Raw genomic sequence first — 18434 nt, forward strand, 5'->3', positions numbered from 1 at the left:
GTATACATATATATTGGTGGTAGATATCCACAGAAGTGTTCATATCTGCCTATACCAGTATCATGCAGATAATATTGTGCGTCCCTAATAAGAAATGGATGCTGATTGATACATTATGTATTTAACAGTAAGAGTTCAAAACTAAATCCGGCTTGATGTCCTTCTCCTCTCCAGATGAACACCAGTCTGCTCGGCAGTATTGGGATGTTGAACTCGGCCCCTCAGCTTCGCTGCATTAAAACCTACCAGGTTCCCCCGGTCCAGCCGGCCTCACCAGGCTCCCAGAACCACCTGAAACTCGCCCGCCTCATCTGGACCTCCAACCGCAACGTCATCCTGATGGCCCACGATGGCAAAGAGCACCGTTTCATGGTCTAAAAATCATCTGTGTCTCCAGCTGATCCATGACCTGGACCAGTTTGAGATTTTTACTCAACTTGTCCAGTCCAGGTCCAGGCTTGTAGTGGATGAATTAGTTTTATCAGTCCTAGGTACCATTGTAAAGAAGCGTATTCCGTGATGTGCATATTTAAAGCCACGATAGAAGGCTTGTTTACATAGTGATCATTGATTACATCAATGAAATTTTAGTTGTTGCCACCTTCTTGTCATTCCTATTTATTTGCTTCTTTTGCAGCATGTAGCAGATCTCTGGAGTCAGTGATGTTTATCTAAAATCAGTCTTTAGGTCACTGCTTTTTTGGTTTCCAACAAGTTTTTATTTTGAATGCAAAATGGGAGCATCTTATCATGAAACAGTTGTTAACTTATTAAAAGATTTTATGGATTATATTTGCAGAAATGGTATATTACAGTGAGTCAAGTTTTGTTTTTATTCTCTGCTCTTTATATTAAAGTTTGTTTCAGAGTCAGAAAGTAAAATGACTTAAAAGGAATTTCTTTCAAAGCAGATTGAAGTGTAAAAAAAGCGTGGTAAAGGAACGACACTTTTCACATTTCAAACTGCCCGTTCTCATGTGAGCGACTTCTTTGCTGTTTGCTTTTATTTTTCTGACACCTTGAGAGCTTTTCCATCCTCTCAGAGCTTCACACAGAAATGTGAGAGTTATGTGTTTACACCCAAGTGTATTTTCACAAACACACATTCTCACTTCTTTCTAAAAGCATGACCACAATCACCCCTGACACACTGGAATAACTCTGAGTTTAAAACAATGAGAAGGACCAAGTCATATCATCACTTAAGTCATGTTTCAAGGCTAATGAGGACATTTTATAGTTAAAAAGGAGCTCCTAGAGTATTGTACCCCACTTCCTATGGCTCTTTTCAGCCAGGTTAGTATTTGGTCTGACAGATTTTCCATCCAAAAATTCTTGCGTTGTATTCTATTTTGTTCTTAAAAAATCTAAGGCATTGGTCCAAATTTTCTTCCAACAATCCGTTGTTGTGCATTTCTTCTTGGACTGTCTTTTACTTAAGGTCCCCTCAGATGACTGGTAACCTAAAATTCCTGGAATCACAAAGTGTTTTGGACATTATGTAGTCATTTTTCCATGCATATATATTTAAGGAAGTTTTAAAAAAGGTTTGAGTCTCAAGGGGGAAAAATTGTGTTATAAATTTAAAACTAGCTTCCTTAAAAGAAATCAAAAACAGCTGAACTCACCGCTGGATTTTGCTTAAAACAGTACAAAAAAAGTGATGCACTTTTCAAAATTTGGTTGTTAAATGAAATGCTTTTCTCCCCAGCTCCGACCAAAGATAGGTTAGCATGATAAATAAATGTGTATCGCCACTAAGCATTGGAAAACATGCTCTTCATCATGACTTTAGTTCATCCTTTTTCTATTATTAATTCACACAAGAGACACTAACTTCCACTAATTCTCCTTAAAGCCTGAACAACAAGCTAAAGTCACCCAGTGAAAACTTGACAAGGAGTCTACCCATTTAATTCCACTGGTTAACTTGGACAAAACTCTTTGTCACTCACTTTGTTCCAACTTTTTATGAGTTGGAGTCCCTCTCAAGATGTCACAAACTTACCTGGAGGTTCATATGTTTGAAAGGTGAAGAAGCTTGCTCCTATCTTGCCTAATTTGGACTTTTGGGTGTGATTGTATGCTGATGATGTCATTATTTATTTCACTGATACATTCAAAGATTTTGCATCATCTTGAAGCTTTTATCTGCTTTTTTTCTGATTTTCTGGAGCATATCTTTACATAAAATATGTACTTTATCATCAGAGCTGCTTCGTGATGTAGATGTGTACCATGAGCACTGATCTTTGCTGTATTTATTGTGGCTAGCGTGACTGTCTGCCTGGCAATGACTAGTTCTGCAAATGAGGTCATTTGCTCTCCTAGTGGATTTAACTTAAAGTCTTCCCTCACAATTTTAACATTAGATCTGACATTAAGAGGTCAGAAGTGTTATTTTTTTTCATTTCTTTTGTTTTAAATAGCATGCTCAACTGACACTGATGTAATTAAGATGAGCCAACAAATGGAGTCTTTTTATGACCCCACATATACAGTAGCTGAGGAAATATGGGAAAGAAGATCTTGATAGTCCTTAAATTGGGAAACCAATACTGATCACAGTTGTTACTTTGCTGGTTATTTTTCTGTTTTGACAACATAAATGAAGAGTGTCATTGCTTTTGTAACTGTTGCAATCATTTATTAGGGCCTATGTCCATTGACAATATGTGCAAAAACAATGCCACGATAGCCAAATCTACCAACCACAGTTATAGGTAGATAAAGTTAGAGTAACAGTGTGATTTGAGACAGACTGCTGCTCTTATTGAGTCCTTTCGTCTTCAGCATGTTTCGGCACATTTAGGGGGTTTTGCATTAGCAACTCAGGCCCAGATCCAAGTAGATATGACCTCAAGGTCTTGTTCATTTGATCTTGTGAACACTAGAGTATCATACTTTGTCACTGTGCCCAGGTCCAGAAAAGGAAAAGTGGTGCACATTGCCACCTACTGTATCAGGCTGTGTACATACACAAGGGTGCTTGGGTGCAGAATGAGGTTATGTGAAAGAAGACCAACATGAGAGGGAATGTGGAGCAGTCATGCTTAGGAACAGAAATGATCAATGTCAGAATGACCTTAAGAGCAAAGTCAGACTATATGCTCACTGACCAAACAGCAGTACCGACTCCTTTATGTCACAGCGATGTTGGTGTTTACAGTGAGAGTAAATAGCAGCCAAGCAATCTGGTGTGTTTGTAGTCCATTTTTCAGTTGTAACAGTAGTGAGTGTGCTCGTTTTGCAAAGCATCTCTGCCAGTCTGTCTGGAGCTTTAATGGGGTGGAATGGGTCAGCTCAGTTTGACTTAAACCCAGCACCGCAGAAATTAACATAACTGACCCCAGGTTAGGAACCAGTGGTGTAGAAAACTTGCCTGTAGGTGTGTTTCAATACATCACTTGCTTGTTTTAAGTCAGTGAGAAAAAAGTGAGCTGTGGCTCTGATCATGGTCAAAGACTGCAAATACTGTAACTCCTTACACTCACCCCTAATGGTAGCCCCTGTAAAGCTCAGTTAATCTGAAAATGAACAGGTTATATTTCTGACAGGTTCTCTACAAATGAAGTCCTCTTTGTTATGTTGTTTGAATTCTTTTATAATGAAAGAGTCATATCAGAAAATGGACTGTTTTCAGTAGCAACTTACATCTCAGCAGGAGAGAAGCAACACTTTAAGATTATTTATTTTCTTAATTTACAGATTAAAATCTACATTGTGCTGGGAACTCAACACAGAGATTTACAAAAACATCTTTCTGTGATTTATCTACAGAAGGATTTGAGTGTTATGTTGAGGAGAAGGGGGTCATAATGTAAATGCATAAGGAAAATGCATTTCATGCATGAATCTTTTAATTTTGTGATGTGAGGATATAAATGGTTACAGCATAGTAAAGAAAATATGCTGTGATGTAAATTTCATGTCGTATTTCCCAGCTCGATGATAGCATAATCTTTTAATACAGCAACTTGAGTCACTAGAGGTTAGCAAAAACAAGATTTTAGCTGCTTTTACCACCTCAGTTTGTTTCAGCAAAGCAAAGTAGAAGTAGGGATGTATCCCAAGATGTGTCACTTCATCATTACGTCACATAAAAACATAAACTTATAAGTTTTCCTGCATGATATCTGGGGGTTGTCAGCACATTTTTGCACATTTTACTGTCAGCTTGGACCTTCTTGTTTTAAAATGCTGCCTCTGTTTTTGCGCTCAAAGTTTTATTCAGAAAGAAAAATATATACAGATATGAGTATATACACAGATATGATATTTATAGAGAGTTTTTGTGTACTTTACGTGTTGGATATGTCTGAAGGATTGCTTTAATTCTGTATTTTCCTTTCATCCTCTTCCTCCCTCAGTTTCATTAGTGCTGTCAGAAAGCTTCTAACGCTGTTACACACCTGTAAACCAGAGCGTGTCAAAGCTTTTCACAAGTTCTCCCTCTCTTTAAAAAAAGGAAAAAAAAAAAAAAAAACCTGCAGCCCGTCAGACGGCACACACATACACAGGCACATCAAGCCCGGCAAGTCCACATGGCTCTGAGATCTTAATCTTCGGTTTTCGGCGCCGCTCTTTACAGTTTGAAAAAATCTGTTTTAGGCAGCCTCATGGGGGAGGAAAGGTGAGAAAAATAAAGCAGAGCAAGAGCTGAGGAGTAAGTAACAAGTGAGGAAGATCAGGTCATCCAGCCAGAAAAAGAAAAGTCTGTGGAGGTAGTGAACCGAAATATCTGAAAGATGCTTCTGACAAGTTTTTTCCCCCAAAAAAGCCAAGCTTGAACTTCAAATGTCTGCAAAGGTCATTTTTGGTAAAGTGACACTCATCTATGACTTTGATCTAAAAGATGACAAACAAAAATAAAGTTTTAAGTCCTTAGTGCCCATATTTTCTTTTTCTTAACTCTCCTCTGCCTTGTCTTTGTGAACAAAGACTCTGCCTCAGACTCATTACAATATTTCGAGTGTAAACTGCAACCTTTTATTTCAGAAGTTCACTAAATGTACCCGAAGCATCATGATTTTTTTGTCTAAATTGCATATTTATTGTTTCTGCAGTTAAATCAGCTGTGGTATTTAAGAGTGTGTGTTGTAGTGCATGTATATAAACTTCCCTTGATGTAAAACACTGCAGGCTGGATTCATTGTGCACCATAATATGCGTTGTGTAAAAATGTGTTGTCCTTGTTGTTGAATTTGTGTCCAATAAAGATGAAAATAAACTACATGTGTAGATTCATTTCTTTAAACATCAGCAGTAGCTTGCACTAGTTTTAGGTTACTTCAAATACAGTGTGAACTTAAAGTGATATTTCAGTATTTTTGAAGTTGGATTGTATGAGATACTTAGTGAAAGTAGTGCCATTAGCTTCCAGAGATTTCAGTGAGGTATAGTTGGTCCTCATAATTTAACAAGCTTTAAGCCCAAACCACACAAGAGCTGGACTGACACTTGGCGTCATTTGATGCCGGTCAATTGCTATCACTGACAGTCAAACTCTCCACCAGTCACTACTGTATCAAGGTGCTTGATACCAGAGCCAGCTTGGGGACTGCCTCCCTGCCTCACCAGGTAGAAGAAATAAGAAATAGGAGCAGTGGTGATGCACCAGCAACCTAGACCTCCTGTCTATTCTACACCTAAAAAAAAAGATGGTGCTAAATTTCTTTTTCTATCCTCCAAACAGAGCTGCTACTACAGCAGCTGAGATGGACAAAACAGTCTGGCCACCATGGGGCCAATTATTTTGATGTGCATTGGATGGTGCTGGTGTGTTTTTGGACTTAAGGCAAAAATGTGGCATAAAACAATGCACTATATCAAATTTTCTGAAGCATTTAATTTTTCACCCAGAAGGCCTCTGTGTTTGGCACTATTCCGCAATGAAATCTTTGGCTTACAGCTACTTACTCTTCTGCCTCAGTGCATCCTAGGAGCTGTTTACGTCTGTAGGCTTCAACAGAGAAAAAAAAAATCCCATTAAGCTCAGACTAGTTATTTCAGCTCAGTTTTTCACTTCAACAGCTGACGCATTGTTTTCAGAAGGTAAACATATCATGCTGATATGCTCATTAGACTTTAGCTTGTCTAATTATCAATCATTTGAGGAATAAATCCACAGACATAAACTTACCTGGATGACAAATTGCCATTCAGCTCTTCTGGTTTCAGTCAGTTTCTCCAATTCATCTTCAAAAAGTTGAAGGTCTGTAAGACAAATTTTACACCCTCCAACATTTAAAGAGTTTTAACACCACATGAGATTGTATTTCTTGTTTAACATGGCCTTTAACCCACAAAATGTGGTAATAGACTTGTCAGGTAGATTCAGGATATGCTTAAAATGGTTGTTTTAAAACCCATGATTACCTTTAAAACACCTTCAAAATAGAAGAAGAAGTTTGGCACAACCAGGACTCTTCCACTAGCTGGTTGCCTGGCCAAACTTAGCAATCGACCTTAGTAAGAGAGGAGACCTAATTTAAGCAACCTTTACTGAAGACAGCCATCCAACTGCATGTAACATGTGAAAAGTAGAAGCAGTGCATATCCTCAAGACAATGGACAGGGGTGGTTTTTGAACCGCCAAAATCTAATCAGATCCTCCTTGATTCAGCACAGACATTTGAAGTTTGAAGAAACCTGAGAACATGGTGCCTCTTTCTCTGGCTTTTTACCTGCATGGAGGCATCAAAAAGTAAAATACCATAAATATGCTCAAATATGCAGTCTTAAATCATGCAAATAATACCTCTCTTGGAAAGGAAGTTTTAAAACAAAAATTAGCCAAACTTCAGTCAGAGGTCTACACCTCAGTGCATTTCTCATTAAAAACTCACTTTCTTAACGAACATCCTCAGGAGATTTAACGAGCCTCTGATCACAGAGAATCAGATCAATGTCGTCCTTTAATCTTAAATCACTTTCTGTTTCCATACGTCTGATCTATGGTTCGAGCTACTCACTCATTCTGTCTCATTTTCTTTCATTACCTGAAGAAGCATGCTCATGATTTAAATAAGAGCAATAATTAAAGCTGTAAAGATATTTATGTGAATATTCACTTTAAACTTGTAATAAAAAAAAAGACACAAAGATTCTAGACTGCATCATATTTCCACATTTCTGTTTATTTTTCATATCAGAACTACAACAAAAGCTCTTCGTTCATGGTTAAGTGATACTAACCTAAACTTACTGATGTTTCACTTGGATTAAATTCCTTTTTAAATATCTTTTCAAAGCCTGAAACACACGAGTGTCACATGGCGCAGCAGTCACAGCACCAGTGTGTTCAAGGCTTGAAGTAGATTTTTTATATATATATATATATATATATTTTTTTTTTACATAAAGTTATAATTTAATGAAGTGTGTGTGACTTACCCCCAAATTCCACATACTCCACCTGTGCTGCATTACAGGTGCACTCTAGAAGCTCTATGGGTGTACGCCGCCTCTCGCCCAATGACAGCTGGGATAGGCTCCAGCCCCACCACGACTCTGAATGGGATAAGCAGTATAGAAAGTGGATGGATGGAAGGTTGATCTGTCATTAATTATTCTGGTTTTTTTTTTTTTTTTGCTTTTACCATACATCCTGAAAAACCAAATAAACTGTTATATATATATATATATATATATATATATATATATATATATATATATATATATCCATTGCATGGATATATTTGACAAAGATCTGAGAAAGCTCCCAAAGAAAGCATTTGGGAAGGGCGTGACTTTAAAAAAATTTCCTTAAGGTGATTGGCCGAACATTCCATCTGTCACATCTATGACAGGCCAATCAGACTGCCAGCAAAAATGAGGTAGTGGACCTGCACAACTCCAGGAATACAGTTAAATGGATGGGTAAAAGCTGCTGTTTCAATGAACAGTTGAGCTTGATGCATGTGTACGAGAACATGTTTCTGCTGAGGGGTGCTGCAAGGTAAAAGTGCGTGCATCACTGTTTATGTGCAGGTGCTTACACACCTTCTTTCAATTAAGGTGAAAACCTCAGAGACTGCAAAACAAAATGCCATCGTTAGCTGCTTTAATATCTTTGAAATGCCATTTATATTGTAAGACCATAAATGTTCTTTACACACGTGAATCAAACGAAATCATTGTTCCTTAACTTTTCTGCAAAGGCACAAACACCGTGCAACAAAAGACTACACAAAAACCAATGCTCAGTTCCCTGACATTTTCCATAAACACCACATACACACCAGCCACTTTGTTCAAGTCTCACACACACAACTCCTACTGTAAAACACATTTTTAACAACTAAAACCACAAAAGACAACAACCAACAGTGCATCTGTTACTGTGGGCTTATTCTCTGGCCCAAAACTAAACTGAAAAAATCCAGAATAGCCAAAATTATAACAAACATATATCTACGGCAAAACATAATTGTGAGCTAACTTACTTCAACTGATGACTCTGTAGGTGGGTGTGCGCTCCGCTGAGCACTGCACAAACATTTGCATTAAAGGCACATGCTAGAGCCATATGTGTCAGTTTTTTTGAGTCACGGTGCTCTTTAACCATGTTTTCAACCCCGTACGTGTGGAGAATGACCTCTCAGAAGAGGCCACAGACATGTACGCGTAGGCAGAGGCAAAGTTCTACTAACTTGTCCACCTCTCTCAGCAGCTCCTATAGTTTGTGGATGCAGGCCACCTAGAAAACCTGCATTTATTTAAATCGAATAATATGATATTAAGAATATGTTTCATTCACTTCTGACAGGAAATGTATGACACGCTGTTGTAAAAAAGAGGCTAAATATTTTTAAGTTGTAATTGTTGTACAAATTGTGTGCTCATACTGCCTGCCAACAGGGGGTGCTGCAGCACCCACCTTCTTGTGCCTATGGCGTGATGTGGATAAAAATTAAGTCTACTTATCTAATCCACCAAGAGGAGAATACAGTGTGGCTCTTGCTCTTGTTTTGATAGAGAAAAGTCTGATTAAACTGCCGCTTTTCAACTGCTATGCGCTGACTTAGTGAAAAATGTGGCCCAGTTCTAGTAAAACTGTCACTTTACTCATGTATAGTCTGAGCTAACTGCTACATTAAGTGGTGGCCATTGCTATGGGCTCCCAGTACAACGAGACCCTGCCTGTAGCTACTGCCTTGTTCCCCTAAAATGACGCTGATTGGTACTAACCCTGTTTGGTTAGGTAGGAATATCGTGGATCGGAACTTTTCAAGATAGATTTGCCCGACGACAGACATGGGTTCTGGCCGGTTTATCTGCTTTGCAAAGTCAAGTATATTAGGGAGTTGATAAGTTTATTTTATCTGCAGATGATGTGTGCTTTTCATGTTAAATTCTGAGGTTTTACACCTCATTTGTTACTCTTACGTTGTCAGTGGCTCTGTGGTAGCTTTGTGACCCAAGAACCAGCAACAGGATGAGACATGATGTTGATATATTCATGGTATACTGTCAGGAATCAGTTCATTGAGTTGTAGTTTAAAGTTAACCAGATGCTTTGCACAATTTTCCAGCTTTTAGGATCAATCTGCTCTGTGTGGATTGATGTGATTTGGCTGCAGCTGGCACCGAAAATAGACCTGCAATAAATCTAGAGCAGTCGTGTGTATCTCAAAAAGAGTAGCATGTTTCCCAAACAGAGTGGCATATATTTCAAAAAAGTATGGTGTATATCTCAAACATAGAAGTGTGTATCTCCAACAGAGCTGCATATACCTCAAACGGACTGGCATATATTTTGAAAAGAGTGCTGTATATCTCTAATAGACTGGAGTATATTTTGAACAGAGTGGCATATATCTCGAATGGAGTAGCATGCATCTCGATTAGACTGGCATACAGCTCCAACACAGCTGTGTATATCTCGAACAGAGTGGCATATATTTCAAACAGACTGACGTATATCTTGAGCAGAGTGGTGTATATCTTGAACAGAGTGGCTTATATTTCGAACAGAGTGGTGTATATCTCCAACAGAGTGGTGTAAATCTCTGGGAAGTGCTGGAGGACGTGCCTCTGGAGGCAGATCGGAGCGTGTGCAGCAGTCCCAGAATTGCAAGTATTGACTAGAAAGGGAGCGATCTGCTCCTATCATACCTAATCTGTTTGGTTCATATAAACAAACTTCTGTAGCCCATTTTCTGAGTTGGTGCCATGTGTTTGCACTTTGAAAGTTGACTAATGAACCTTGGTGCAACCAAACAATTGTGCTGAGATTACTTTAAAGGTAAGGCTCTGTACACTTGAAATTTAAAATGCATTAACTGCCCTTTTAATAGGTGTTAAATCAACAACTAAAACGGAAAACAGGGCGGAAAACACCATGTGATTCCTTCTGCTCCCCAACAGATTCATCCTCAAATACTGACCATTTCTTTTCTTCGTCTGTGACTTCATTTAACACACTACTCATCTTTGGTCGTCAATGTTCTTCTTCTCTGTCTTTTATCCGTCCTGGGTTTGAACACCAACACATATTGAATGTATTGATCAGGATCTTTCTTTTGCAGTTAGAGCTCAACTTTTCTGTTGCCTTACACTTCTGCAAGAAGAACCAGGTTTGAAAGTTTGAGAAGTAGAACCATTTACTGTGCAGCATTTTGGAGCATGAGCTGTTCTTCAAACATTTTTTTTTACTCTGGAATGGTTTTAAATGATAGCGGCCCCCATAAACCCACCAGGAGACACACCCACAGATCTATACCTCCACTTTCAGACTCTAAGGAAGAAAGCGTAAAGAAAGTCACTGCATGAGGCAGAGAAATTGACCCATTAGACCTGATTTTTCTTTTTCTGTTAAATTTTTTGTTCCTAAAAATATAATAATCACTGTTTTTACCTTCATTAGGTCAAAAGTGCTGCTATCTTCTTACTTTACTGCTGTTTTTGTGTTTGTACGTGAGGGCTTGTTGTGGAAAACAAAGAAGTCCCTACACACTGTCTCCACCTAAGAAACTTTTATTTTCCTGTGTAAGAAAACATGTTGTAATGATTTTAAATCCTCCGTTCTCTCCCAGCTCAGGTCTTTCTCTCACGCCTCTGAACTCCTTATATCCTATTTTTTTTAAGTTCCTTTTTGATGTGAAAGTTTTCTTGAGATCTTGTTCCAGTTTGTGTTTTAGTCCATTATTGATGTTCCCAAAAGTTGCTGCTTTTCAGCTGCGAGCGTTTTTCTTTTCTCCCATCATAAATAGATTATGAAAAGATCTGCGTGTGTTCGGGATCGATACGATCTCACAGCACAATGAGAGAGAGTTAGAGGGAAAATCTGAGCACCACTTTATCTGCACACATTTAGCTGGGACCAGTTTGATGTGACCCAGATACACAGCAGTAATGTGGAAAGTTTCATCTTGTATATTTGAAGCTAAATCTTCAAAATGAGGACTTTTTATAGGCCTAATTGAAAAAAAACATTATTGAAATCATAACTGAAATTTAACATTTTTCAAAATAAGGATACTTTGAAGCCCCCCCACCACCAACACCCAACTTCAGCCATCGTCTACGTACATGCCCAAATTCAAAGGTTGCTATCATGTGGTGGGAATTATCAACATGTCAGGGTCCAGGAGGCAAACACTCTCTGCCTTTAAGAGTAGACTTTTTTTTTATGTGGGACACATTTGCACCATGAGTGAAGTTATCCACCGAGATGGAGATCACAGCCATGACTTAAAGTAGTTCCTCATTAGTATGACTTGCCTTCCTATGAGGTTGGCTCCCTTCTTTGTTCTTGCCAGAGGAGACCCAGATTGCCACAGATTTTCAGGAGTTACCGCAGCCCTGCCATATTGTAAAATATCAAACCTGCATGGCCTACTTTGGGAACCAATGACGTAGTCCACCCATCCATTTATTATCTTCTGCTTATCTGGGGTTGGGTCGTGGTGGCAGCAGGCCAAGCAAGTCAACCAAGACATCTCCCAAGTGACATTTTCCAACTCTTATTGTGGGATTCTGAGGCGTTCCAAGGCCAGATGAAATACATAATCCCACTAGCGACTCCAAGGTCTACCCCAGGGTCACCTCCCAGGTGGAAGCACCTGAAAGACCTCCACAAGGAGGCATCCTAATCAGATGCCTGGACCACCTCAACTGGTTCCTTTTGACACCAACAAGCAGCGGCTTTGGGTTAGGGTTACTTTGAGAGCCATCTGGATGTCTGAGCTCCCCAACCTTTTTCTAAGGCTGAGCCCAAACACCCTCCTGAGGAATCTCATTTTGAGTGTTTAACCTGTGATCTCATTCTTTTGGTCATTTCCCAAAGCTCATGAGCACAGGTAAGGGTTGGAATGAAGATCGACCGGTAAATGGAAAGCTTTGCGTTCTGGCTCAGCCTCCTCTCTACCACAACAGTCCAGTACAACATCTGCCGTCTTCAGCACTGCCTGCACTGATCCGCCTTCCAATCTCATTCTAGCCTCACTCATGAAGAAGACCCAGAGATACTTGAACTCCTTCACTTGTGGTAAAGACTCACTCCACATCCAAAGGGAGCAATCCACTAGTTTCTGGCTTAGACTCTGACTTGGGGGTGCTGACACTAGCCCTGACTGGTTCACATGCAGCAACAAACCATTTTAATGTCTGCTGGGATCCCTGGCTGAAGAAGCCAACAGAACACATCATTTGCAAAAAGCAGAGATGAAATTCTTAGCTCTCCAAACCAGAAACCCTCCTCCCCTGACTGCACCTCAAGATCCTGTCCATGAAAATCAGAAACACAATCACAGTCAAAAGAGTCTTTTTTTTTAGCTGTAAAAATCAGTGGTATAGTCCTTTAAGCATTCCTCTCTCCCTTAATTGTCATTCCTCAGGTTTCTTTTTTAAATTTCCATTTTAAATGAAAACAACTCTCTTCTCTTTATCTCTACAAACAGTTTTAAAGAGTCCACTTATCCTCCTCGGTCTCCTCTCTGAGCCTCCTGACAGCAGCAGCTGACTCCAACATCAGAGCTCCAACCTGCTAAGTTCCCTTTAATCCTGAGAAAGTATCTGTGCATACTTAAACGTGGGACAAAGCACACGGTGTCGACGCTTAAAGAAGATACGAAGGAAAGTCAATGTTAAGTGCCGAGCGAGAGGGAGATCAAAAACAGGACGATATGTGTGTTTAGCTCTGACAAGAACAGAGTTTGTTGTTAAAGTTGGAGAGGACGGAAAGGGGGAAGAAGAAGAGGCAGAGAGGGGGAGTTTGGGTTCGATTAGTTAAGAGCAGAGCGGCTGTGATTCTGCTCAGCTGGAGAGAGAAGTATCGACGCAGAGTCAGAGAAGCTCGGCTTCCCTCCTTTGGCTCCCTCAGGTCGGCATTAAAACCATCCAGGCGATGGAGGGCTGGGAGGATGTAGAAACAGAGCAATAGAAACCCCTAAGAGCTGAGCCGGAGCTTTGATTCTTCACGTTTTCTCACATCACCCGTTAAAGTCCTGGGCCCGCCGCTCGAGGAGGGGCCGCCGACTCTTAAACCACAACACTGTCAAAAATTAATCACTGCTGCTTTACTTTTCAATTACCAATTCAGCGTCGAGCAGCGCTGCAGCTTAACGCCGGCTTAAGGTGACTAACGGCTGTAAAGACGGAGGGGTTTGTGGGATTGAGAGGAGACGGTGAGTGTTCGGTGTTTTAACGAGGTGAGGAGATCAGAAAACAGATCATGTGAATACACTTAAAGAAGTGATGAAGATGCTCCTGAAGCCTGCTGGTTTACTTCATAACAGTGAGCGAAGCCTCCTAGGGTAACATGCTGTAGCATGCAGAAACTGAAAGCCAATGGCAAGGGTAACATTTTTTGATGGAGGAAAAACACGAAATCATTATAAATGTTAAGCCAGGCAATGCCAGTAAAATTGTATATATGTGGTGTATTTCAATATTGAACCTTTTGCTTTATAGATTTCCCAAAATGCATTGTGACAGCCAATGGCAGACTGTTTTGGCATCATGTTATGCTTTTCGAACAGTGCATGCGCAAACACATAGAAACTGGAGGAGAGAGCCTGAATGACTCATAATTGAGAGAAAGAGACACAGAGAGGCCATGATGTGTCCCTCTGTGTCACTGCAGACAGGAACTACTTTGAAAAATGATTCAAAAGAAGCCAATTCCAGAAAGAGCAAGAGCTTTGTATGTAAATATTTTAAAGAGTTATTTCACAAAATTATTATTTTTTCACTTTTTGATCCCTAACAGATGGGAGGATAAGTTTGTGCTCTTCTCTAAGATCTCGTCCAATTGTTGAAGGATATTTTTCCTAAAACCTTTCATACACACATCAATGGCATTTTAGGTCACTGTAACCTTGCAGTTTCTCATGGCACAAACCCATCCCCCAATGTTAGTGGTTTTGAAGAGAGCCAGTTTGCATCTGTAAGTATGGATGCCGCCTGTGTACGACCACATGGCATTTTTTTTTGTAATCTCGGAGTCTAGAAATATGACTGATATCAGCTTTTTACCACAGTCTTCTGAACTGAATTAATGGGAGTGTTGCAGAGAATGGTAAATGCAAGTTCGTTCAGCTGCCTTATCTGCGTTTGATACTTATTTGGGTTTTAATAATAATAATAATAATAATACATCACACTTACATAGCACTTTTTTGGACACTCAAAGACGCTTCACAAACAGGAAGGCCTCCTTTTGAGCTGCTCGTCTTCTCTGGATCTTGCATTTTCTGTGTCGTCGCAAGTCACATTCAGCTCTGTGTGAAGCAGAAAAATTACTCAAACTCTCTGCATGGCCTTGCACTGGTCTCCCCACTGATAGTTTCCCAGTCCTTACAGTAACTGCATTTCCTTCTCTTTGCTGTTGTTGTATTTTCTTCCCTTTCCCCCCTGTTTCTTTATGCTGTTTGTCGTTGTTGGGCATGCCGTTAACCTGCCATGTTCCAGTTTGATAGACATGATCACATGACCCACCCACCCAGCCCCCTGATGACAGGCATTCCTCTCTGCTTTCTCCACTCAGCCCTCTGAGGAATGATTTTAAAACACTCGCTTGAAAACTGGAGCCTGTCATTAACAATGCAAGATAGCACCCCAATTTGTGGGACGTGTAAAAAGTAATGAAAATGTGGGACTATCCCACACAAAGCAGTACATCCCGGCACAGTAACTTTGCTCTGACTTAAGGTGAGAGACCTCACACACTGGAAGCATATCAAGCCAGGATTTTTTTTAATCATCAGCTGTCTCTGTGATCATTCAAATATGCAGATGTTTATATTTTCTGACCTCCGCAACAAAAGTTCTGTAAAATTGCCATCTTGACGTCTGTATCCTCAGCATCTGATACAATTTCAGAGATGTACGACCAGGCAAAAAAATTGCTGCACGGGACTCTGCGAATGAGCGGTTTTGATGATTTTTCGTCAAGTTTAATCCGCGGACACTCAAGACTCCATGGGTGCGTCAAGCATTAAACGAGCCTAAATTAGAGGTAACCTGCAAAATCCACATACTCTCCCTGTGCTACAATTGAGGTGTGCGCCACTTTGTTTTAACAAACTGCAAGCAACCTTGTCGAGATCACAGAACTACAAGTTTATGTGGAGAGTACTTGAACAGTGGATTATTTTGCCTCCCTGGGGTTGATTTGCCATTGATTTCAACATGATTCTATGATTTTATTGCTTCTGCCATGGGTGATTACATTACTAAGTCAAAAAGTTTATGTTTGCTTTAAAGATGTGTAATTTCATGTTAAAATCTGTGATCAGTGGTACTGTTGTAGCTTTGTGACCCAGGGACCAACCAGTGACCTGTCCCCTGTTCCAATGAGGGAATAGTGTTGATACAGTGATGCTTTACAATCAGGCATCAGTGCTTTGTTTTATACGTCTAAGCTGACCAGATGCTTTGCATGTTTTTTCTTAGCTATTTGGATCGATGTGCGCTACATGAATTGTCGTGGTTTGGCTGTGACTGGCACTGAAAATGGATCTGGCACATATCTCCAGGAGAGTGGAGTGGCAATCTGGCTCACATTAGAGACGGACCAGGGCTAGGATTGGCTAGATAGGAAGCAACTTGCTCTGCAGTGCACTTCACGAGTGGATCACTGCACAGACAGGGTAGATTTAAGTAGATTTAGTAGATTTACACTTATTTATGAAAAAGACCCCGAGATTCCTAAACTCCATTACTTGAGGCAAAGACTCATTCTGCAGCTTTAGGGAGCAATTCACTCTTAACCAACGGAGGACCCGGGTCTCTGACCCTCATACCAACAGCTTTGTACTTGGCTGCTTTTCTTTGTAGGTGTTGAGCTCCAATGACATCCACTGAAAAATGAACTCTTAAATCAAAGATGAACCACAAAATTGATTATCACAACTAGGTTTTAACATGACAGCTTTTGAGTTAAAGTAGCAGAGTTCCCATGTATGTCACGTTAACACTCAATTTTTACAGGATAAATTCTGTACTCTGAATTGAAGATCTTAATTTGATAGGAGGCTGATGATGTTTTCATAAAGCTTTGATCATTATAGTCTGTGATTTACTATAATCCTGTTATAAAACAACCTTACCATCATTTTTTGCAGCGTTCTGGCCATGTACAGTAGTGAACTCGTCTCTTTTCTTGATGAAAGGTTGAAAATCATCAAAGAACAAACTTTCTACTGTTAGTTATTGATCAGAAATCACTTATTCAGCATATTTAAGCTGAACTCCTTTGCTCTGCTTCTTTTAATTCCTTTCATCAGTCGGGGAGACTCCACATTGAAACAGCAAGAACTTTCTTTTTCTCTTGAACCTCAGAGTGACCTCATTATTATCATTAAAAAGAGAAAAGTTCATCAGCTGCTCTATTTTGCTTTCTTCTTACACTTTGATCAGAAGTAATGAGGTCCAGCTATTACAGCTTTCATGTGGGCACGTTTCATGTCATACAACATCACATACAAACATACAGGACTAACACACTGCATGGTTTGTACTCTATGAGCATGAAAATCAGTGGTATAGTCCTTTAAGTATTCCTCTCTCCCTTAATTGTCATTCCTCAGGTTTCTTTTTTAAATTTCCATTTTAAATGAAAGCAACTCTCTTCTCTTTATCCCTACAAACAGTTTTAAAGAGTCCACTTATCCTCCTCAGTCTCCTCTCTGAGCCTCCTGACAGCAGCAGCTCACTCCAACATCAGAGCTCCAACCTGCTAAGTTCCCTTTAATCCTGAGAAAGTATCTGTGCATACTTAAACGTGGGACAAAGCACACGGTGTCGACGCTTAAAGAAGATACGAAGGAAAGTCGATGTTAAGTGCCGAGCGAGAGGGAGATCAAAAACAGGACGATATGTGTGTTTAGCTCTGACAAGAACGGAGTTAAAGTTAAAGTGAGAAAGGAGGGCGAGGAGCGTGAGGAGGGGCGGGGTTCAATTAGAGAGGCTCTGAGTCTGCTTGTACCTTTAAAATAAAAAACATGACAAACCCAGCATGCTTCCTTTAAGATCAGATGGCGCTGTCTGCTCACTTTAGAGGTTTTACCCAAAACTAGCAAACATTTAGCTTCAGGCAACAGCAGACGCACAAACACATGAAACATACAAAGTCATTCTGACCTCACTGAGTTCATATTTTTATCTTCTATGTTCCACATTTTGAGTTCTTTCACTATTATTTTTAATTTTGCTGAACTTAGACCTGCTGGCCTCATTTGTGGACACTTTGTCAGCCATCTTGTGGTCACAAAAGCACATTACATTTCTCAGTGTCCATTCAAAATCAGATATTTTTAAGCTACGTTTTTTTATACTACACGTTACTCTGTATATTACCTATCATTTGTTATTATATCATCTATAGATGCTTATAATGTGTGGGTTCGCTCTTCGCATATCCTGGTAATTTCCGCATTTAATCAGAGCTTTAAAAACTTTGAACCCTTCATCTCCAGCAGGAACTCCAAGCTTCCCCTCCTCATGTATTTCCCCGTATATTGATCCAATTCTGCAGACAGCCAGCTGTCAATCATGTGAGCTGTGATTATGAGCAGGAGCTCCGACACACAGCGGATGCAACGCCACAAAACCAATTCATCTCCCATCAGCCGCTCATAAACAATCCATCAATATCCTCTCTGAGATCAGCCGAGTTCACAACAACTCACACGTTGTAGAAGAGTCATTTATCGATGTAAACAGAAATAAAATATTTATCTTCAAGCAGCTCTTGGTTTGTGATCAATCATTTTGCCCTCTGGTGTACAAGTACGGTGGTTTGGAACGGAATCGTACCGATGCTTGTTCAAGACATCAAACATGAGAGAACATTGATCTCATTTTAAAACCAGCCTGGAAATCTGATGATAATACAGAGGTGAGAGTTAATACCTAGATATAATGGTACTAAGCTTTAGTTTAACATGTGAAAAGTTATTTTTGACTCAGAGACAGGTCTGAACTTG

The 18434-nt window shown here is 39.9% G+C and overlaps 1 protein-coding gene across 2 annotated transcripts in view; it reads left to right on the plus strand.

Moving 5' to 3' along the window:
• Positions 1-5213, plus strand: part of LOC121524691 (WD repeat-containing protein 7) — a 131783-nt gene extending 126570 nt beyond the window's left edge. The window contains exon 32 of one of the 2 annotated variants that reach the window (XR_005993164.1): positions 175-312. Coding sequence is in view for 1 of the 2 variants with exons in the window: in XM_041810156.1 (XP_041666090.1) it covers positions 175-378 (204 nt within the window). In the remaining variant the exon portion in view is untranslated. Of the gene's footprint in view, positions 1-174 lie in introns of both variants that reach the window. The other variant, XM_041810156.1, reaches the window with a different exon arrangement.
• Positions 5214-18434: the final 13221 nt, after the last annotated feature.

This window comes from Cheilinus undulatus, linkage group 17, assembly GCF_018320785.1.
Source record: "Cheilinus undulatus linkage group 17, ASM1832078v1, whole genome shotgun sequence".
Taxonomy (NCBI): Eukaryota; Metazoa; Chordata; class Actinopteri; order Labriformes; family Labridae; genus Cheilinus; species Cheilinus undulatus.